General features: G+C 46.1%; 1 protein-coding gene across 1 annotated transcript in view; it reads right to left on the bottom strand.

The window, feature by feature from the left end:
- PADI4 (peptidyl arginine deiminase 4) overlaps window positions 1-23,045 on the bottom strand; it is a 57,091-nt gene extending 34,046 nt beyond the window's left edge. The window contains exon 1 of the mRNA XM_032760982.2: window positions 22,928-23,045. Coding sequence (XP_032616873.1) covers window positions 22,928-23,019 — 92 coding nt within the window. The 5' untranslated portion in view covers window positions 23,020-23,045. The remainder of the gene's footprint in view (window positions 1-22,927) is intronic.
- Window positions 23,046-24,128: the final 1,083 nt, after the last annotated feature.

Raw genomic sequence — 24,128 nt, 5'->3', positions numbered from 1 at the left:
AGCATGGCTACAACCAAAACAGGTGGAAGAGGTGGGATCACCTTGCTTGCTGGGGCTTCTGGCTGCCTTCTTTCTCCCATGCTGGATGCTTCCTCCCGCTCCTCCTGCCCTTAGACACTAGACTCCAGGTTCATTGGCCTTTGGACTCTGGGACTTGCTCCAGTGGCTTGCTAGGGGCTGTCAGGCCTTTGGCCACAGACTGAAGCCTGCATTGTCGGCTTCCTTGGTTTGAGGCTTTCAAATTCAGACTGAGCCACTGCCAGCTTCTCTCTTCCCCAGCTTGCAGATCATGAGACTTTGCCTTGTGATCGAGTGAGCCAGTTCTCCCTAATAAACTCTCTCTCTCTCACACACACACCCGATTATTCTGTCCCTCTGTAGAACCCTGACTAATACACTCCTTTTCCCAACAGTTGTAAAAACCAGACAGCAGCCAGTGCTTACTCTGACCGTGGGGCGTAAGTACTGTAAGGTTGTCAGGAGGGAATGAGAGCGACAGAAAGCGAATCCCCTGACCTGAAGGGTTTGCATTTGAGCTAGAAAAATAGCAGAGGGATGTGCACACTAAAGGCTCCCACATACAAGGATGTAGGCATGGAGGGGTGTGTGCACCCAGAGGTTTCCACCATGCCACTGTGCACACGCAGGATTGTGCACGTAGAAAGCATCATAGACTTCTGCTTCTGGAATTGTGGCAGACCAGGTACTCTGAAAATATACTTTTTAAAGCATTGCTGAGCTCATGAGAAATAAGGTAAATCTCCCAGGATTAGCCTTCTCCATGTGCACACAAACATACACACACGTGCACATACACAGTGGTCAAAGTGAAGAACATCAAAGACAAAGAGAGGATCTTAAAGGCATTCGGAAAGGAAAGTTAGATTATCTAGGAGGAAATAACAATTTGATTGGAAGCAGACTTGTCAACAACAGTGACATCCAAAAAACAGTTGTGTCATCTCTTTATAGTGTTTTGGGAAAATAGTTGACCCTTGAACAGCACAGGTTTGAACTGTGTGAGTCCACTTCTACTCTGATTTCCTCCCTCCTCTGCCACCCCTGAGACAGCAAGACCAGACCCTCTTCCTCCTCAGCCTACTCAACATGAAGACGAGGCTGAAGACCCTTATGATGATCCACTTCCACTTAATGAACAGTAAATATATTTTCTCTTCCTTATGAGTTTCTTTTCTTTAGCTTACCTTGTTGTAAGACCACAGTATATAATACATGTAACATACAAAATATCTGTTAATCAACTGTTTATGTTACTAGTAAGCCTCCCATCAACAGTAGTCTATTAGTAGTTAAGTTTTGGAGAGTCAAAGTTATACACAGATTTTGTTTTCTTTTCTTTTCTTTTTTTTTTTTTTTTTTGAGACAGAGTCTCACTTTGTCACCCAGGTTGGAGTGCAGTGAGCTCGATCTCGGCTCACTGCAAGCTCCGCCTCCCAGGTTCACGCCATTCTCCTGCCTCAGCCTCCTGTACACACAGATTTTCAAGGACACTGGGGGTCAGCAGTCCTATCCACAATGTTATTCAAGGGTCAATTGTAACTGTTAACCTAGAATTGTGCACTCGTCCAAAAAATATCTTAATAAAGATATTTTTGGATGAACAAAGACTGATATTTTAAAATCAGACTTTCACCAAGGCAATTTCTGAAAGCATAGTTTAGGATGGAGGTATCTGATGTCATAAGAATGGTCTGAAGTGCAACAAAGAATGGTGAACAAATAAAATGGTAAATATTTTGGTAAATCTAAACCCACATTGTATACAAAAAGGTCATAAAAACCGTGGGATAAAAAAGGCAGAATGTAATTTGGCAGGAGGATGAGAGGGTTGAAGTATTTTGAGGTCCTTGATTAAAAGGGGAATTAAGATATTGTTTAACTCTAAATTTTTAAAGTTAAACTTATTTATTTATTTTTGAGACAGGCTCTCCCTCTGTCACCCAGGGTAGAGTACAGTGATGTGATCACAGCTCACTGCAGCCTTGACCTCCTATGCTCAAGTGATCCTCCTGTCTCAGCCTCCCAAGCAGCAGGGACTACAGGTGCATGCTACCACACCCAGCGAATTTTTAAAATTTTCTGTAGAGACAGAGTCTTGCTATGTTACCCAGGCTGGCCTCAAACTCCTGGCCTCAAGCGATCCTTCTGCCTTGGCCTTCCAAAGTGCTGGGATTACAAGCGTGAGCCACTGTGCCTGGCCTAAACTTTTATGTGCCTATACTTTTAAAGGTATTTGGCCGAGCATGGTGGCTCATGCCTATCATCCCAGCGCTTTGGGAGGCCAAGGCAGGAGGATCATTTGCACCCAGGAGTTTGAGACCAGCCTGGGCAACATAGGGAGATCCTGCCTCTATAAAAACTAAAACAATTAGCTGGGCATGGTGGCTTGTGCCCGTAGTCATGGATACTCAAAATGCTGAGGAAGGAGGATAACCTGAGTCCAGGAGGTCAAGGATACAGTGAACCATGATTCTGCACTCCACAACATCTGCACTCCACCCTGGGCAACAGAGTAAGAACCTGTCTTTAAGAAATAAAATAAATAAAGATATTCACCGAAATAATAGAAATAGCATTTATAAATTTCTACACATGGGAAAAATGCAATAATAAGAAAATGAATAGGAGAACGGCCTTCCAAAAAAGCAAGGAAAGAGTAAAAGGCCACATAGGGAGAAATTGGACAAATAAAAATAAAAGATTGGTAAGAACAAATCCAAATATGTAAATAATCGCTTGTAATCCCAGCACTTTGGGAGGCTGAGGCGAGAGGATCACTTGAAGTTAGGAGTTTGAGACCAGCCTGGTCAATGTGGCAAAACCCAGTCTCTACTAAAAAAAAAATACAAAAATTAGCTGGGCATGGTGGTACGTGCCTGTAATCTCAGCCACTTGGGAGGCTGAGGCAGGAGAATTGCTTGAACCCGAGAGGCAGAGGTTGAAGTAAGCTGAAATCACACCACTGTACTCCAACCTGGGTGACAAAGTGAGACTCCATCTCAAAAAAAAAAAAAAATGTAAATAATCAAAATAAATATAACAGGATTAGTATTGCCAGTTAAAATAGAGTTTTCAATAAATAAACAAAATCCAGTAATATACTGTTTACAAGAAACACATCTAAAATATAAAGATCCAGAAAAGTTGAAATTTTTTTAAAAAGGAAAAAAGATACATTAAGCAAATGCTAACCCAAAGAGAGCTGGGATGGATATATTAATATCAAAAGAATAAATGATTAGACAAAACACATTGGTATCAATAGAGAGGACTGCAACCTAATGATATACGGTTTAACTTACCTAGGAGATATTCTAAACTTGTATGCATCTAATAACAGCCTCAACATATATAAAGCAAGGCTGGGCATGGTGGCTCATGCCTGTAATACCAACACGTTGGGAGGCCGAGGTGGGCAGATCGCCTGAGCCCAGGAGTTCAAGACCAGCCTGAGCAATATGGTAAAACCCCATCTCTACAAAAAATACAAAATAATTAGCCAGGCATTGTGGCATGCACCTGTAATCCTAGCTACTCAGGAGGCAGAGGTGGGAAGATCACTTGAGCCTGGGAGGCAGAGGTTGCAGTGAGCCAATATTGCACCACTGTACTCCAGCCTGGGTGACAGGGTGAGAGGGTAAGACTGTGTCTCAAAAAAAAAAAAAAAAAAAAAAAAACATATAAGGCAAACATTATTATAAATGCATTCACAGGGAAAAGAAGTTGACAAAACCACCATCAGAGTCGAAGATTTCAACTCTTCTTTCTCAATTAACAATAGATTAAGCAGATAAAAATTTAGTAATGATACAGATTTTGCTAACATAATTAACAAACTTGATTTAGTGGATATATATAGAATTGTGTATCCCACAACTAGCAAATATACATTTTCCCAAGCAAAGCACACATGCGTCATGGGTCATTTAAAAAAGTGACTATGTAATTGGCCATAAAGCAAGTCAACAACAGTGTGACAAACATTAAAGGAGAGGTGATATATGGGCAGCAGATTCTTTGATCATAATGTAACTAAGTTAGAAGTCACTAGTATAAAGTATGTTTGTAAAAGCCCCATACATTTGGAAATTTAAAACCAGACATCTCAATAACTCACAAGTCAAAGGACAATTAATAATGGAAAGTAAGTAATAATACTTAGGACTGAGCAATAACTAAAATACTATTTTCAAAACTTTTGGGGAGATGTAAAAGTGATACTTTATGCCTTAAATGTTTATATTTTTCAAAAAGAAAGTAAAAGCTGCAAATGAATAGAAAAAGAAAATGTAATGTAAAGTCCCAAGATAAAATAAAGTTGGAAGAAATCTGTGAAATAATAAAACAATCAATAAAGCCAAAAGTTGGTTCTTAGAATAGACCAATAAAACTGACAAATCTCTGGCAACATGGATCAAGAGAAAAAATATTAGGAAAGCAAAAGAAACATTACTGAGGATAAAGCAGATTTTTTTTTTTCCGTAGGTAGTTGATAAAAGGTTAACAAAAGACCCACAGAGAACGTCCTGTTTAACAGGGAAAATGTGAAAACCTTCCCTCTAAAGTCAGAAACATGGGGCTGGGCGCAGTGGCTCATGCCTGTAATCCTAGAACTTTGGGAAGCTAAGGTAAGCAGATCCCATGAGGTCAGGAGTTGGAGACTAGCCTGGCCAACATGGCGAAACCCTGTTTCTACTAAAAATACAAAAATTAACTGGGTAGTGCACGTCTGTAATCTCAGCTACTGGGGAGGCTGAGGCATGAGAATCGTTTGAACCTAGGAGGCAGAGGTTGCAGTGAGCCAAGATTGTGCCATTGCACTCCAGCCTGGGTAACAGAGTGAAACTCTGTTTAAAGAAAAAAAAAAAAAAAAATCAGGAACGTGGTAAGGATACTCACCCTCACATCTTTTTGACATTGTGTGGATGATTCTAACCACTGCAGCAAGAGAAAAAAAAAGACATAAAGTAAAAGATATAAAGAGTGAAAAGTAAGAAAAAAAACTGCCAATATTGACAGAAAATACAGTTGTCTGCGAACCCCAAAAGAGTGAATTAAACTTTTTTAAAAATTAAAAATAAATAAAAAGACAAAACTTTAATAAGGTGACTAACAAAGAGGAAAAAATAAATTACATTTCTATACATCAGCAATAAATAGGAAAGAAATATTTTTCTTTTTTCTAGCAAACCATTTCTTCAAGAAGAAAACAATTTTTAAAAAACAGATATAATTTACAAAAGGAAAAAATACTGTAAAGTACCTAAGATAAATCTAGCAAAACGTGTAAGATTTTTATGAAGAAAATATTCAAACTTCATTGAAAGCTATTAGAGAAGATCCAAAGAAATAGAAATACTATGTATATGGTTAGGAAGGCTTATTGCCATAAAGATATGAATTCTGTCCAATGGATTTATATATTCAATGGAATTTTAGGGTTTCTCATGGAACTTGACAAGTTGATTTTTAAATCTACACGAGAAATCCAGGAACTAAGTTGGTCAAGGTACTTGTAAAGAAAAGTAGTAAAAGGTGAGGCGCTTTCTCAACCAGGTATAAGACTTCCTATAAAGCCATGGAACTTAAGATGGGGTTTTAATGGCTCAGGCCAAGACAAAGGAAGGATAAAACTTAAAGGAGATACAACTTGATCTATGACAGAAATAGGCTTGCAGATGGCTGGAGGTAGTAGAGACTATATCATAAAAGTTGCTGGAGCAATTGCTAATTCATATAGAAAATACTAAATTGGAAAAATAATTAAATTGATCCCAGCCTCACACTATACACAAAAATCAGCTGGAGGGAGATAAAGACTTAAATGTGAAAGTCAGAACTTTGAATCTCTAAAAGAGGGTACAGGATAACATATTTATGCTTTCTCTGAAACAAGACACAAAACCAGTAAACCTGAAGGAAAAGATAAAAAAATTCAACTAGATGTAAATAAATAGGCCAGGTGTGGTGGCTCATGCCTGTAATCCCAGTGCTTTGGGAGGCCAAGGTGGGAAGATCACTTGAGCCAGGAGTTCAACACCAGCCGGGGCAACATAGTGAGACCCTGTTTCTATTTTTTAAAAAATTAACATCAATTTAAAAATTAAAAAAGAAAATAAAATCTGTTAATTGAAAGACAATATAAAGTAAAAAGACAAGCACAATCTAAGGAGAATATATTCACAACATAAAACCAACAAAGGCTTAGCATGCAGACTATTTAAAGAACTTAGGCAAATCAACATGAAAACATGAAGAGGCACTTCACCTTACTAACAAGTAAGAGAATGAAAAGGTGAAGACCATAAAGAAATAGGGTTTTATACCCACTCAACTGGTGAAAAATAACACCATAGATGATACGATTCAGCAGAAACTCTAACACACTGCTTACTGGAGTGTGAAGTTAACCATTTTGCAAAAAAAAAAAAACCCAACTTGGTGTTATTAGCCAACACCAAACCCAGCAATTCGATTCCTAGGCAGACACTCTGGAGAATCTCTTTCATATGTTCACTAGGAGACATGTTCAAGAAAGTTCAGAGCAGCCCTTTCTGTAATGTGAACACTGAAACATGGTCTAAATACCCACAAAAGAATAGCTAATAAATTATAGTGGATTCACAGTGGAGACTCCCTAGAGAGGCAGAACTCCTTCCATATAAGGTCACAGAAACACTTAGGATTACGTGTGGTTTTTGTTGTTGTTGTTGTTGTTTGTTTGTTTGTTTTTTGAGGTGAGGTCTCACTCTGTTGCCCAGGCTGGAGTGTAGTGGTGTGATCTCAGCTCACTGCAACCTCTGCCTCCTGGGCTTAAGCTAGCCTCTCATCTCAGCCTCCCAAGTAGCCAGGACTACAGGCGTGCACCACCACACCCAGCTAATTTTGGTATTTTTGTAGAGATGGGGTTTTGCCATGTCATGCAGGCTAGTCTTGAACCCCTAGACTCAAGTGATCTGCCGCCTTGGCCTCCCAAAGTGCTGGGATTACAGGCATGAATCACAGTACCTGGCCTAGGATTACATTTTCTATTTTTATCTTTGTATTGAATATTTGTCTCTATATTAAGAGTTATATGTATTCATTATAAAGAATTAGGAAAATACAGGACAAGTATATGGTGGACAAACTTCTAAAATGGTCCCCAGTAATTCCCATCTCTGCTGTTCATGCCCTTGTGTAATTCTCTCCCCTTGAGTATGGGCTGGACCTACTGACTTCCTTCTAACCAATGGAAAATGGTAAAAGTGCTGGAATATCACTTCTGTCATAAGGTTACAGTAGAATTCTGTCTGTCTCTGTCTCTCTGTCTGCCTGTCTCTTGCCTTCTTGTCTTGCTCACCTTGATGAAGCAAGTTGCCATTTTGTGAGCTATGGAGAGGTCAACATGGTAGGAAACTGAGGGAGGCTTCCAGCCAACAGCCAGGGAGGAGCTGAGGTCCCAACACCCTGCAAGGCCCTGAATCCTACCAACAGCCATATGAGTGGGCTTGGAAGTGGCACCTTCCCTGATCGAGACTTAGCATGACTACGGCTCTACCAATACTTTGAAACCTTGGAGCACAGAACCCGGCTAAACCATACTGGATTGCTGACCTATAGAAATTATGATTATAATAAATGTTATCATTTTGAGCCACTAAGTTTTGGGACAGTTTGTTACACAGCGTAGATAGCTAATACAGTATACCAGAAGAAAGAAGGAGTGGGATGGGGAGAAGGGGAGAAAGAGTGAAAAAGAGAAAGAAGAAGGAAAGAAAGAAGGAAAGGAGGGAAGAAGACATAAATTGCCTAGAAGAAAATGAATCTTACCACATACAGACTGTGAAAGGAAAATACATCTTAGGACCCCAAACTCACTAAGCCAAAGGGAAGAGTCCTGGGAACTGGGTCCCTCAAACCTGCCTCTCATGGTTCATAAATAAAATAACTATAAAGATAAAAAGCTACATACTTCCCTCACAATTGGCCCACAGGGAAATTCCTTGTGGGCCCCAAAGATCTTTACCCTAAAACAGTTCTGTTGAATTTCTCCCTACCAATTGTACATTTATAGCTTATCTTTTTTTTTTTTTTTTTTTTTTGAGATGCAGTCTCACTCTGTCACCCAGGCTGGAGTGCAGTGGCGCAATCTCAGCTCACTGCAGCCTCTGCCTCCCAGGTTCAAGCAATTCTCCTGTCTCAGCCTCCCAAGTAGCTGGGACTACAGGTGCATGCCATCACTCCCGGCTAATTTTTTGTATTTTTAGTAGAGATAGGGTTTCACCATATCGTTCAGGTTGGTCTCAAACTCCTTACCTCAGGTGATCCACCCACCTTGGCCTCCCAAAGTGTTGGGATTACAGGCGTGAGCCACCACGCCCAGCTGATAGCTTATCTTTACAGGTACAGGGCAAAGGACAGAGCTTATCTTTACAGGTACAGGACAAAGGACAGAACTCAAAGTCATCCCTCTGCTCCCCTGAGACAAATGCATATCCAATTGCTTCCTCTCCACTATATTTATGTTATCTTATGTAAAAATGCAGATTCACTGAGCTAGATGAATGCATAAGTGACTATTCCTCTACCTTGCCTCACATGAAAATTGTGTTTTCAGTGAAAGGCTGATCAAAGACTCAAAAGGATGCAACTGTTTGTCTCTTATCCACCCACACATTAAAAAAATTTCTTCCTCTTCTTCCAATATCTGCCCTTTCTCCTTTAAATATCCAAGGCCTCAAAATCATCTTTAGAGAAGGGCATAGACCTGCCTCCCAGACATGTGTCCTTAACTTTGGCAAATAAACCTCCTAAAATCATTGAGACTCGTCTTGGTCATTTTAATTGATTTACAAGACAATCACTAGCATTCTGATGTTGATCCTTCAGGAGATGGAATTTGACATAGCCTTTGAAGAACCTAAGAGGTCTGAAGTAGACAGAAGAGGAGATTTCATTCCATCTCCTGCCCACCCTGGCTTGGGCTCTCATTCTACCCTCACGAAGTCAATTTCACATTCTTTTTTTTTTTTTTGAGACGGAGTCTCACTCTGTCGCCCAGGCTGGAGTGCAGTGGCTCAATCTCGGCTCACTGCAAGCTCCGCCGCCCGGGTTCACGCCATTCTCCTGCCTCAGCCTCTCTGAGTAGCTGGGACTACAGGAGCCCACCACCACGCCCGGCTAATTTTTTGTATTTTTAGTACAGATGGGGTTTCACCATGGTCTCGATCTCCTGACCTCGTGATCCGCCCGCCTTGGCCTCCCAAAGTGCTGGGATTACAAGCATGAGCCACCGCCCCGGCTCACATTCTTAAATGACAGCAATTACTTACAGGCAATTTACTCTGCTCCAGGCACTGGTCACATTCTTTCCACACATTAACTAATTTGATTCTCACCACCAGCCTGTAAGGCGGGTACTGTTCATTTTACAGATGAGGAAACTGAGGCACAGAGAGGTGAAGTCACTTCCCCAAACTCAAGAGTTAGGTATATTGGATCTCTGCTTCATAAAGAGAGTGAGGGTGGGCCCTGGCCTGGCCCCCACTGGTCCCCCGTGCTGCTCTCCCTGTGCTATGGTCAGACTGAATGGCCCACAGTTCCCTGCACCTGCCCCCCACCTTCCCATCTCCCGGGCTTTGCTTCTCACCTGCCCCTCATCTGGAGGGCTCTCCCTTCCCACATCCTTCTTGCAGAATCTAATCCAGCCCTGAAGGCCCATCTCAGTGGGTTCTTTGCCACTGAATCCTCCCTTTATCACTCCAACCAAAAGGAATTCCTTCCTCAAAATGAGATCAGCCCTCTGTAGCAGGCAGAACAATGGTCTCCCAAAGATGACCACACCCTAGGCCCCCAAACCTGTGAATATGTTACCTTACACAGAAAAGGAAACTTGCAAATGTGATTAAGTTAACGATCTTGAGATGGGGAGATTATCCTAGCCAGATGGGTTACATTAGCCAGATGGGCCCAATGTAACCACAAGTGTCAGAGGCATCTGAACCAGAGCAACTCCATCTTGTATAGGGGTTGCATAAAATAAGGCTGAGATTTGCTGGACTGCATTCCCAGTAAGTTAGGCATTCTAAGTCACAGCATGAGAAAGGAGGTCAGCACAAGATACAGGTCATAAAGACCTTGCTGATAAAACAGGTGACAGTAAAGAAGCTGGCCAAACCCCACTGAAACCAAGACGATGACGAGAGTGACCTCTGGTCATCCTCACTGCTCGTTATACACGAATTATAATATATTAGCATGCTAAAAGACACTCCCACCAGCGTCATGACAGTTTACGGATACTATGGCAACGCTTGGAAGTTACCCTATATGGTCTAAAAAGTGGAGGAACCCTCAGTTCAGGGAATTGCCCACCCTTTACCCTGAAAACTCATGCATAATCCACCCCTTGTTTAGCATATAATCAAGAAATAACCATAAAAATGGGCAACCAGCAGCCTTTGGGACTGCTCTGTCTATGGAGTAGCCATTCTTTTATTCCTTTGCGTTCTTAATAAACTTGCTTTCACTTTATGGATTCACCTTGAATTCTTTCTTGGGCAAAATTCAAGAACCCTCTCTTGGGGTCTGGATTGGGACCACTTTCCAGTAATACAAAGGTCTTTAAGGCTGGGCGCAGTGGCTCATGCTAGTAATCCCAGCACTTTGGGAGGCCGAGGCAGGCGGATCATGAGGTCAGGAGATCGAGACCATCCTGGCTAACACGGTGAAACCTTGTCTCTACTAAAAATACAAAAAAAAAAAAAAAATTAGCTGGGCATGGTGGCAAGTGCCTGTAGTCCCAGCTACTCGGGAGGCTGAGGCAGGAAAATGGTGTGAACCCGGGAGGCAGAGCTTGCAGTGAGCCAAGATCGCGCCACTGCCCTCCAGCCTGAGCAACATGGCAAGACTCTGTCTCAAAAAAAAAAAAAACAAAGAAAAAAATTTTTTTTAAAAAAAGGTCTTTATAAGAGGGAGGAAGGAGAGTCTGAGTCAGGGAAACTGTGACGATGGCAGCAGAGATCAGAGTGATGCTGTTGCTGGAAGGGGCCACAAGCCAAGGAATGCGGGCGCCTCTAGAAGCTGCAAGGAATGGGTTCTTCCCTGGAGCCTCCAGAAGGAATGCAGCCCTGCCGACACCTTGATTTTAGCCAAGTAAGATTCATTTTTTGGACTTCTGATCTTGCAAACTGGAAGGTAATAAATTTGTGCTGTTTGAAGTCACTAAGTTTGTAGTGATTTGTTACAGCAGCAATGTGTTATATTAAGTTTACCCCACAGCTGCCTCCTTAGGTATTGTAAGTTCGGCTGAAAGGTTTCTTTGTACATAGTAAACTGTAACCTAACTGGAGGTGTAAACAGCCTGTGACCTACTTTTATACCAAGCACTGTTTTGGCTGATCTCAGGCAGCCAACTGTTGAAACCATGTTCAAATGAGGCAGATGCCGAGCTGTAGTCAATCCAGCTGTTTCTGAGCCTCACTTCTGTATTCTGTGGGTCACTTTCGTTTTTCTGTCCATAAATATTGTTCAACCATGTGGCAGCTCCTGAGTCTTTCTGAACCTATTCTGGTTTGGGTAGAGGGGGCTGCCTGATTCACTAATGGTTCTTTGCTCCACTAAGCTGTTAAATTTAATTTGTCTTGTGTTTCTTTTAACAAATAGGAAACTAATACACCCTCTGTCTTTGAATGTCTCCGTCTCTCTTTTTTTAAGAGATGGGGTCTCATTCTTTCATGCAGGCTAGACTGCAGTGGCACAATCACAGTGCACTGCAACTCAACCTCCCAGGCTGAAGTGACCCTTCCACCTCAGCCTCCTGAGTAGCTGGGACCACAGGTACATGCCATCACCCCTGGCTAATTTTAAAATAATTATTGTTTGTAGAGATAGAGTCTCCTTATCTCCAGGCTGGCCTCGAACTCCTGGGCTCAAGGGATCCTCCCATCTTGGCCTCCCAAAGTGCTGGGATTACAGACATGAGCCACCACGCCACACCTCTGTTTGTCTCTCTCTTGATCCTGGGTAAAACCCTGTACTCTTGAGTGATATGATGGCTGAGGTCTGGAAAAGTGGCAGGCAATCAAAAAAACACTTGAACCAAAATCAGCATCTTCATAAGAAAAAAGAAAAAGCAAGGGGCATGTGGTAGTAGATTTTTTAAAAAGTTAGTATGCTGGCCAGGCACGATGGCTCACGCCTGTAATCCCAGCATTTGGGGAGGCTGAGGTGGGAGGACTGCTTTCGACCAGCCTGGGCAAAATAGCGAGACCCTGTCTCCACAAAAAGAAAAAAAAAAATTCTGGGCGCAGTGGCTCCCGCCTGTAATCCCAGCACTTTGGGAGGCTGAGGCAGGTGAATCATGAGGTCTGGAGATCGAGACCATCTTGGCTAACACAGTGAAACCCCATCTCTACTAAAAATACAAAAAAATTAGCCGGGCGTTGTGGCAGGTGCCTGTAGTCCCAGCTACTCGGGAGGCTGAGACAAGAGAATGGCATGAACCCGGGAGGCGGAGTTTGCAGTGAGCCAAGATCACGCCACTGCACTCCAGTCTGGGCGATAGAGCGAGACTCTATCTCAAAAAAAAAAAAAGAAAAAAGATCAGCATGCCAATTTTCGCCTTGTGTGCATATGAATGGCAAAAGGTGAAAATATAAAAATGTTTATTCAGAGCTCAAAGTCACGGGGAAGTCTGATCAAGACATTAAGTCACACTCAGCAGTCAGGTTATTCTCCCTGCCTCTGTTTGGGAGTTTGACATTTAGAATTTCTGTCATCCTCAGTGACATTTCGGTCTTGGCACCTTCTCCCGTCCTGACACTGTTGCCTGAGTTGGCGTTCGCATGCCTGCAGCAGATGACAAGCTACTCACCTTTCTCTGTGTGGCCATTAACCTTTGTTTTCACAATCATCCTGTGAGTGAGCCATTGTTATTCTTTTACAGGTGAGAAAACAGGTTCAGAGAGGCAAAGTGACGTGTCTGGGTGCTGGCTGATAATGGCAGGTCTGGGTCCTCTTGCAGCCCAGCCTGGTGCCATTCCTGCCACATCACTACTACCTCTTTCTCTGCATTGGTGCCACCCTGCTGTGCCCAGCATCCAGCACTTCCTAAAGACCAATGCTTCCCAAAGTGTGGTCTTCGGAACAGCAGCATGTGCCTCACCGGGGAATTTGTTAAAAATGCAGATTCTTGGGCTCCACTCTGTCCTACTGAGTTGGAAACTCTAGGAGTGGGGCCCAGAAGTGTGTGTTTTTTGTTTGTTTTGGTTTTTCTGAGAGGAGGTCTTGCTGGAGTGCAGAGGCACAATCATAGCTCATGGCAGACTTGAACTCCTGGGCTCAAGCAATCCTCCTGTCTCAGCCTCCTGAGTAGCTGGGACTACAGACACACACTACCACATCCAGCTAATGTAAAAAACATTTTTATAGAGATGAGAGTCTCAGTATGTTGCCCAGGCTTGTCTCGAACTCCTGGCCTCAAGTGATCCTCCTACCTTGGCCTCCCAAAGTGCTGGGATTACAGGCGTAAGCCACAGTGCCCAGCAGCAATCTGTGTTTTAACACACTCTCCAGATGCTTTTGATACATACTCAAGTGTGAGAACCACTGCCAAAGAAGATGCTAATACGAGTTTGTTGAATTACCCTGATTTTTGAGTGGAATCTGAGGGAACCATGCCATGATGCACAGGACAGAATAAATAAAGCATTATGATGGCCAGGCACAGTGGCTCACACCTGTAATCCCAACACTTTGGGAGGCCGAGGAGGGTGGATCACCTGAGGTCAGGAGTTTGAGACCAGCCTGGCCAACATGGTGAAACCCTGTCTCTACTAAAAATACAAAAAATTTAGCCAGGTGTGGTGGCGGGTGTCTGTAATCCCAGCCACTCAGGAGGCTGAGGCAGGAGAATCGCTTGAACCTGGGAGGTGGAGGTTGCAGTGAGCCAAGATCTCACCATTGCACTCCGGTCTAGGCGACAAGAGCAAGATTCCATCTCAAAAAAAAAAAAAAAAAAAAAAAAAAAGGCATTATGTCTGTGGCATGCATTGTTATTGCTATTTTCTTATGCAGAAAAGCCATACACACAGCCAGGCACAGTGGCTCATGCCTGTAACCCAAGCACTTTGGGAAGCTGAGGCAGGTGGATTGCTTGAGTCCAGAAGTTTGAGACCAGCCTGGGCAACATGGCTAAAATCCGTCTCTACAGGTGTCTCCATGACAACTCTGCGACATAGGTGCTATTGCAGTTCCCCTTCTACAAATGAAGAAACTGAGGCTGGAGAAAATGCATACGCTGGTATCTGTTGAGAGCTACTGTGAGCCTGGCATTCTACACACATTGTCTCATCAGCTGAACATTCATGGCAGCACTATGAGGTCTTGCTACTGTGAGGCAGGTATCCCTCTTCCCATTTTACAGATAAGCACATTGAGGCTCTGCCCCAGTCATGCAGTCCCACAGCTTCTGCTGAATGCCCAGCTGAAATGCAGCCACAGACAGATGCTGGGTGCGGGGTCGGGGAGACGGTGGGGGGCGGTTGTTATTGGGCAGGGGTGTTATTTTATTTATTTATTTATTTTAATTTTTTTTTTTTTGAGACGGAGTCTCGCTCTGTTGCCCAGGCTGGAGTGCAGTGGCACGATCTTGGCTCACCGCAAGTTCTACCTCCCGGGTTCACGCCATTCTCCTGCCTCAGCCTCCTGAGTAGCTGGGACTACAGGTGCCCACCACCACACCTGGCTAATTTTTTTGTATTTTTAGTAGAGACGGGGTTTCACTGTGTTAGCCAGAATGGTCTCGATCTCCTGACCTCGTGATCTGGCCCCCTCGGCCTCCCAAAGTGCTGGGATTACAGGTGTGAGCCACCGTACCCGGCTATTTATTTATTTGTGAGACAGAGTCTTGCTCTGTCACCTGGGCTGGAGTGCAGTAGAGTGCTCTCAGCTCACAGCAACCTCCACCTCACAGGTTCAAATGATTCTCCTGCCTCAGCCTCCTAGTAGCTGAGACTACAGATGTGTACCACCATGCCCAGCTAATTTTTGTATTTTTAATAGAGAGAGGGTTTTGCCATGTTGGCCAGGCTTGTCTCGAACTTCTGGCCTCATGTGATCAGCGCACCTTGGCCTCCCAAAGTGTTGGGATTACAGGTGTGAACCACTGTGTACAGCTAGGAGTGTTATTGACATAAATGGGAAGATGGGGGTGGCAGCCTCCTCATCAAGAGGAGGAAAAGGCAGGGAGCCAAGCTGGTTTTGTTTTCGCTGGGCCATCTGGGTAGAGGCACCCTGTGGATAGGGGCCGAGAGAGGAGGGGTCAGGGCAGAGCTGTGGGTCAGGAAGGCAGCCAGGTCCAAGTGACAGGGGTAGCCCTGGGAGGCTGTGAGGTCACTGTGGGTGGGGACTGGGGGTTGGGGGAAAAGCCCCTGAATGGGAACCCAGTGTAGGATCCCAGAATTTTCTCCAAAATGGAAAGGAAGAATTCCTCTTTCCCAGGGCTACAAGGGAAGGCATGAGAAAAGGGTGTGGGTCACAGCAGGCACCAATTTTTAGAAAGTGTTCTTTTACTTGCTGCTCCCCTCCTCCCTCTCCTGTTGAACTAACACTGCAGTCTTTGACCAAAGGAGCCAGTGGGTGGCGGGTGGGGGGGTCCTTCCTGAAGGGTCTTGGAAGCAAAAACCATGTCCCAGTGGCCTGGCATGTAGGGGCTCCTGCATTGTAAGGGATGGTAGTGGCTGATGTCAGGATGGTGGAATGTTTTTGAGTATGTTCTCTTTTTCTCCATCTCCCTCTCAATTTTTCTCTCTTTCCCTTTTATCCTCCGCCCTCTCTTGTTGCAAAAAAAGATTTCATGATAACTGAGTGCCAAGTACGTCCCAGGCATTATAGGGGATGCAAAGAGGAATGACACGCTTCCTGCTCTCAACTTTCTTTCATTCACTCAAAAAACACTTAAATAGCACCTCCTGCGTGACAGGCATAGTTTCCCTTAAAACACACACTCATTCCTTCATTCATTCATTCAATCAATCAATCACCACACACTCACTCACCCCTCACTGTGTACCAGACCTTGTGCTGAGGACAAAGGTGGATGGGACAAGGTGGATAGGACAAGGTGGAAAATCTGGGGTTCCCTTGTGGAATCTCCCCAGTTCTCCTTGACAACGACATCATTCTACATCTGCTAAACTCAAGCGGTGGCTGTCCCTGCCTGTCCCCTCAGCTCGGGTGGTGGCTTTTCCACCTGCTCCCAGCCTGGTTCCCATGCTGACGGGGGTGGGGAGTGGGATGGCTGGGTTGTCATCACCCTGGGTGGCACTGACCTGGGCCTCGGGGAGATTGTCAGGGTCAGTGTGAACGGAACATATTAATTCCCAACATACCACATACCACAGCAGGCCAGTCCGTCTACACCAGCCAGCCAGGGCACAGCATGTGCTTGTGGTTTTGCACTCAGCCATCACCAGCTGCTTGAAGCAGCTTGGGATCAGATACTCTGCTGCAGACCAGCTGGGCTGGAGTGGTTCAGCTGCCCACGAGAAACCTCTCCCAGGCCAGGCCAGGAGCAGCAGGCAGCCTCAAGGGAGTGAGAGAGGCAATGAGCTTGGGCTGCTTCTGACAGGCTGTGTGACCTTGGCCTAGCCACTGGCCCTTCCTGGGTCTCAGCTTCCTTCTCTGTAAAATGAGAATCACGTCCACATGCTTCCTGGGTGGCTGCAGGGTTTGGAGGGCCCAGCATGTGGTAGCTGCTCAGTATGGGACGGCTACTATAATAACAATAAATGAAGCAGCAGACAGCTCAGCCCAGGGGGCAGTTCCCGGCCAGGAGATGCCCCAGTGGCTCCGGTGCCTTTCTGCTCAGGTGCCTCCATTTACGATAGACCTACCTGGCTGGACCAAAACTTAACCAAGGCCCTTGTTTCTCTGCCAAAGCCCAGAGGCTCATTCTCTTGGCTCTGTGTGCTGTTGTTTTCCTTCATTCTCTCAAAGCCTCAGTGATAAGCCAGGCCTTCCAACTGCCTGGGCACTGTGATCAGAGGATGGGGACAGGAGAGGGACACGCCATGTGTCTGGTCCACCAAGAAAATGAATAAGGGGCTCAAAAGACAATGGAGGCCGAGGGGCGCACAGCAGGTGGACCGAGGGGCTAGGTCCGCCTCAGCCCCCTCTGTCCCATGTGGCTTCCTCAAGAGGGGAAGGGAGAAGGGCACAAACGGGTGGGTCTGGCACCTTTATAGCCACTCTCCCTTCTAGATGGGGAAACTGAGGCTCAGAGAGGTAAGGGCCAGCTGGGAACTGGGCCACTGGGATTCGACTCTGTGTGTGCTTCCTCTGGCTGTGTTCCAGATGTTCTCAGCTCCTAAACAAGGAACTTTCATAAACATCTGGGGATTCACACCAGGTATGTGCATTCCCTCAAGCATGTGACCCATGTGTGTTATCATAAGACCATCCAGAGCTGAATCTTCTTGTAACTTCCAATACCCTCCACACAGCCAGCACTGGGAGCTTGAGCTCCAGACAGTGACATCATTCCATCATTCCTCCAACTCCAGCATCCGCCATCTCCTGACCAAACACCCCCATGAGGGTGGCACTCAGTGTCTGCCACTCTCACACATGGAGGCTCATGCAGTCCTTGCTGCTGTCAAAGGAAAATAAATCTCAGGACCCCAAACTCACTAAGCCAAAGGGAAAGTCAAGCTGGGAACTGGGTCATGCAAATCTGCCTCCCATTTTCTTTCTTTCTTTCTTTCTTTCTTTCTTTCTTTCATCCTTCTCCCAGTTCAACAATTCTCATGCCTCAGCCTCCGAGTAGTGGTTACAGGCAGGACCACCATCTTGTAATTTTTGTTTTCCATGTTGGCCAGGCTGGTCTCGAACTCCTGACCTCAAGTGATCCGCCCGCTTCAGCCTCCCAAAGTGCTGGGATTACAGGCCTGAGCTACCACGCCTGGCCTCATTGTTTGTTTGTTTCTTTTTTTTTCTTTTTTTTTGAGGCAGAGTCTTGCTCTGTCACCTAGGCTGGAGGGCAGTGGTGCCATCCCTGCTCACTGCAACCTCTGCCTCCCAGGTTCAAGCGATTCTCCTGCCTTACCCTCCCGTGTAGCTGGGACTACAGGCACACGCCACCATGCCCAGCTAATTTTTGTATTTTTAGTAGAGACGGGGTTTCACCATGTTGGACAGGATGGTCTCGATCCCTTGACCTCATGATCCGCCCACCTCAACCTCCCAAAGTGCTGGGATTACATGCATGAGCTACCGTGCCCAGCCCCGTTTTGTTTCTAAATAAGATGGCTACAAAGATTAAAAGAAAAAAAAAAGTTACATATCTCCCTCACAATTTGCTGACAAGGAAATTCCTCGTGAGCCTTAAGATCTTTCCGCTGAACCAGTTCTGTTGAATTTCACCCTGACAATGTAAGTTAATAGCTTATCTTCACAGGCATGGAACAAAGGACAGAAATCAGAAATCAAAGTTATCCCTCTGCTCACCTGCAACAAATGCATATCTGATTTCTTCCTTTGCTCTATGTTTATCTTATGTGACAATATAGATTCACTGAGCTCAAGTGACTATTTAAGTGACTATTCCTCTCCCCACCTCTCACGGAAAATGTATTCAGTGAAAGCTGATCAAAGACTCAAAAGAATGCAACCACTTACCTCTTATCTACCCATCTTTTTTTTCTTTCTTCCTCTTTCCCCCAATACCCACTTTTTTTTTTTTTTTTTTTTTTTTGAGGTGGAGTTTCACTCTTGTTGCCCAGGTTGGAGTGCGATGGTGCAATCTCGGCTCACTGCAACCTCCGCCTCCCGGGTTCAAGTGATTCTCTTGCCTCAGCTTCCTGAGTAGCTGGGATTACAGGTGTCCACCACCACGCCTGGCTAATTTTTGTATTTTTGGTAGAGATGGGGTTTCACCATGTTGTCCAGGCTGGTCTCAAACTCCTGACCTCAGGTGATCCACCCTCCTCGGCCTCCTGAAGTGCTGGGATTACAGGCGTGAGCCACCGCACCCAGCCAGATACCCACTCTTTTCCCTTTAAATATTGAAGTCCCCAGACCCATTTAGGAAAAAGCACGGACTACAGATTTTTCCTGTTTCTGTATTCTTTTCCTGGGCACGTCCTTAACCTTGGAAATAAACCACTGAAAATGATTGACACTCACCTTAGTCATTTTCTTTGATTTGCATTGGAAAGGGGACCCCTCTGCCAGACACTTGGTGTGCATTATATAATTTAATCTTCACCACAACCCAGCAAGAGGTGTTAATTTTCCCATTTTACAGATGGGTAAACCGAGGCTCAGAAATACAAACAGACTTGTCCAGGCTCCCCACTATCATACCAAATGGTCTCCTATTCGGAAGGAGACCCAGCCAGGTGCAGTGGCTCAAGCCTGTAATCCCATAATCCCAGCACTTTAGGAGGCCAAGGTGGGTGGATCACGAGGTCAAGAGATCGAGACCATCCTGGCTAACACGGTGAAACCCTGTCTCTACTGAAAATACAAAAGAATTAGCCGGGCATGGTGGCAGGTGCCTGTAGTGCCAGCTACTCGGGAGGCTGAGGCAGGAGAGTGGTGTAAACTCAGGAGGCGGAGCTTGCAGCGAGCCAAGATCGCGCCACTGCACTCCAGCCTGGGCTGGACAGAGCAAGACTCTGTCTAAAAAAAAAAAAGAAGGAGACCCTGGGAGGAAGAAGAGAGACCATAGATGGCAGTTTCTGAATGCCCACTGCCCTTTGCAGTTGGCACCTCCTGGACCCCCACCCCTTCTAGGCTTTTACCAAATCCTTTGGAAGCTGAATGAGCTCTGCCCACAGGGAGCAGTGCCCAGGGGGGATCCACTCCACAGCATTTGGAGGCAGGGTGTGCTGGGAAGCAGGGTGGGTTTAGGGTCAGACAGTCCTGGCTTTGCCACCTTTAAATTTTTTTTTTTTGAGACACAGTCTCACTCTGTTGCTCTTGCTGGAGTGCAGTGGTTAAATCTTGCCTCACTGCAACCTCCACCTCCCAGGTTCAAGTGACTCTTGTGCCTCAGCCTCCTGAGTAGTTGGGATTACAGGCATGTGCCACTATTCCCATCTAATTTTTTTTGTTGTTTTTTTGAGATGGAGTCTCACTATGTCACCCAGGCTGGAGTTCAGTGGCACGATCTCGGTTCACTGCAGCCTCCGCCTCCTGGGTTCAAGCGATTCTCCTGCCTCAGCCTCCTAAGTAACTGGGACTACAGCTGTGCGCTACCATGCCCGGCTATTTTTTGTATTTTTAGTAGAGACGGGGTTTCACCACGTTGGCCAGGATGGTCTCGATTTCCTGACCTTGTGATCCGCCCGCTTCAGCCTCCCAAACTGCTGGGATTACAGGTGTGAGCCATTGCGCCTGGCCTAATTTTTTTGTATTTTTAGTAGAGATGGGGTTTCCCCATGTTGTCCAGGCTGGTCTTGAAATTCTGGCCTCAAGTGATTTGCCCGTCTTGGCCTCTCAAAGTGCTGGGATTACAGGGATAAGCCACCACACCCAGCTTGCCACCTTTAATTTATGTGACCCTCGGGTAGGTATTTTTGCCTCTTTTTTTTGAGACAAAGTCTCACTCTGTCGCCCAGGCTGGAGTGCAGTAGCCTGATCTTGGCTCACTGCAACCTCTGCCTCCCGGGTTCCTGACTTTGGGGACAGAGAGAATGGCTTGAGCAAAGTTATGGAGGTATGCATATGTGGGGTGGAGGTGAGGGGGAAGTGGCCCTCCCACCTATGTGGTTCAGGAAGAGGCTGATGGCTGCTCAGGAGATGTGAGGGAGGCGCTATCTGGGGCTATGTTAAGAACAGATAAGAAGTGACAGGAAGATCTGGAATGGGGACCCATGGGGAGACAGAAGGGTCCTAGAGTCAGGCTGCCTGGGTCAAGTCCTGGCTCCCGTACTTAGCTGTGTGGCTTGAGATGGGTTACTTAACTTCTTGGAGCCTCCGTTTCCTCTTCTGTAAAATGGGAATAACAACATTACCTGACTCCCAAGGTCATTGAATGAGTTGAATGCAGGAAGTGTGATGTAAATATTAGCCATTGTTGTGTGAGATGTTCAGGGGATAGAGTGACAGGGCTCAATGTGTGGCTGAAGGAGGAGAAAAGAAGGATTTAGAGGCCCCTGTGAACTCCGGAGTCCCCATCTTTTCTGGGAGAAATGGGCAGTGCCTTCCTCTCTGCCCAACACTGACCAGCTGTCCACCCACCTCTCTAGGGCCAGAGGAAGCACTTGTGATCTTGATTACTACTCCTGGACGCTGGGTAGAGGGCTAGCCTGGGCATGCTGGGAGATGCCCTGGGCTAGCTCCAGCCCCTGTCATTTCCTCCACACCCATTCTCAGAGGAGTTGGGGGTGCCTCAAATGATGTCAGGTGATTTTCTTTTTCCTTTTCTCCCCAACTTCTTGGTCTCCTGCCTCCCCCATGTGGCCCCGGGAGAACATCTCGACATTTCCTGCTGTTCTCTGGCTGCTGGGGCTCAGGCAGTAAGTGACATTTTCAAAGAAATGTCCCTGACACTCCTATGGGCACCATTCTAGAACCACCGATGCCCAGCCTGGGATGGGGAAGCTAGGGGCAACCACTCCTATTCCTGACAACAGCAATTGTTGCAGGATAATTTAGGAATCAGAGAGACCGAGGGGTTGAGGAGGATTTATTATTTAGGTGCACTGGCTCAGTCGGATTAACATTTAAAAAGACTGAGCCCTGAACAAAGAGTTAAGTTATCTTTAAGCATTTCATGGGGCAGGGGGAGATCTGTGCAGGGGGAAGCATGTTATAGAGGCGAGAAACAAAGACAGTTATTTAATTGAGACATGCATTATATTATTTTTACTTTTTAAGGAAAAACATGTTTTACAGCTTGAGTTTATCTGTCTAGTGACCTTGCAGCTGCACAGCTGGAGAAACAGGGTCTTTACAATGCCTGGAAAAAGAGGAGCAAGAAGGCTCACTAGCCACAAAAAAAACAGGCAGTTAATTTTCAAGGGACTCCAGCTCTTTTTTTTTTTTTTTTCCTGGGAAAATTGTTTTGTTAACATAGAACTGAGTTTTTGCTTACACATTTTTAAATTTCTTTTAATTCCTGTTCTACAGTAACAACAATGACCCTGCACACTCCCTGAGAGCGTTCCTCAACTCTCTTGTTTAACCCAGACCCTGCCACAGGGCATGGCACACAGCATTTGTTAAGTGAGTGAATAAAAACTACCAAGGATGGGCCCACCACTGTGCTAAGTACTCAACCAACATTTGCGCATTTTTTCACATTGAATTCCTATAACCAGCCCATGATGTGAGTATTATCCCCATTTCACAGATGAGGAAACTGAGGCTCAGTTGCCCGAGGTTTCCCTGGTAGCCAGCAGCAGGTCCAGGCTTCCTACCTCAGTCTCTGCCACGCCAGAGAGCCCCGTTTCGCCATCCCCACCCACGCGATTATGCACCCACTGAGGGAGGCTTAGCTAAGAGATGTGGGGTAACAAACTGTGCTGTGAACCAGGAGGCCCAGGGGCTAACCTTACTTCCAGGGCACACTTGCTGTGTGACCTGGAGCAAGTCACAGACTCTCTGTAAGCTTCTGTTGCCTCGATGAAGACAGGGAGACGGATGGCCTGGTTTGCCCCATAATAATTTATCTGTGGTGTGGTCCTGGGGAATTTGCACTTGTACATGGCAAAGAACCCACAGCCATGAGACTGGCACTTCCCAGGGCTGCTGGGCTCTTCTCTCTCCAGCTACTCCCCTGGCAGTGCCTGCGGAGGCTGGAGCCTGGAGCCTGGAGCCTGGAGCCTGGGCCAAACACATGCTCCTGTGTCAGTAGAACTGGGTCATCCAGCATCTCTTGACCTGCCTGCAAAACCCCAGGAGGTCCCCCTCTTACCTGCAGATGTCAAGCTGAGTCAAGGTGCCCAGCACACACACGGCATGGGTGGGCTGCTGTGGGGCCACACGGATCAATGTCCCCTGGGCCATCGTTGGGCTAGCTCGTCCCTCTGGCTGTAGGAAGCCCCTGGGCTGGTTCCTTTATACCGCCCAGCGGAGGCCATGAGTCAGCACCTGCGGTCTGTGGCCCAGAGGCTCACCCCTCCCCACTCAGGTCAGGGGTGTGGGCTCTCAAAATCTCCTCTGCCCTGGGGCTGCCCCTTGGACCCCTAGATGGGTGTCAATGCTGGCTGGTACCAGTGGCAGGGTGGCTCTGTCAGTTTCCTGGGAAGGATGGATGGCTCAGAAAGCCTGGGGTGGAGAGTGGGGCTGAGGGGTTGTGTCCCAGTCGTCGTGCCCATAGCCCCATCCCTGCCTGGAGGCCCTGAACACCTTGATCTATCCAATCTCACCTATGTCAAACGGGTATCAGAGAGGGGAAGGTGGGAAAAGCAGGGAGATTTTAGGTAAGCGGTCACAGGCCAGGCTACACGTTCAAAGACCAACCAGGCTTGGGACAATTCTCTCCACCTGGGCCGCCCACGTGACAGCTCACATTCTTGGTATTTTCTCTACGCCAGGCACGTTTTCCTGCACTTCACGTAGAATACCTTATTACGACAAACCTGTGAACTAGATAATACCATTATCCCCTGATTTCACCCTCACAGCAGCCCTCTGACGTTGGTGCCATTATTATACCCACTTTACAGAGGAGAAAACGGAGGTGCAGAGTGCTTCCACAGCTCGAGAGTGGTAGAGCCAGAATTGAAACCAAAGGTGTCCAGTTCCAGAGTGTGAGATTCATTAGCTGCCTGTCTATATGACACGTGCTTTCCAGACTGTATCACAGCTACATCTCGCTACAATACAAGGTATATATGGGCTTATTACAACCCATTTTACAGAAGGAAAATTGAGGCTCAGAGAGTAAAAGTGACTAGCTCTGGCCCAAGGTGCCAGAGCTAGCATGCGGCAGAGCTGGGAGGAGAAGATGAGCTTCCTGGCATGGAAGTTGATGTTCTCTGCATGCTCCAGGATACCTGCCTCTTGCCAGGGCCTCTGGGTGTCAGACCAGACAGTGCAGGTGTGGACCACATCTGCCAGGGGGACGCCCATGCGGCCTCAGAGCTGTGGTTGCACCTGGGCCGTCGGTGCCA

The sequence above is a fragment of the Hylobates moloch genome, unplaced genomic scaffold (genome assembly GCF_009828535.3).
Source record: "Hylobates moloch isolate HMO894 unplaced genomic scaffold, HMol_V3 SCAFFOLD_9, whole genome shotgun sequence".
In the NCBI taxonomy this organism is placed as follows: domain Eukaryota; kingdom Metazoa; phylum Chordata; class Mammalia; order Primates; family Hylobatidae; genus Hylobates; species Hylobates moloch.
The sequence above is the reverse complement of the archived record's forward strand: the minus strand, read 5'-3'. Positions and strand labels throughout refer to the sequence as shown.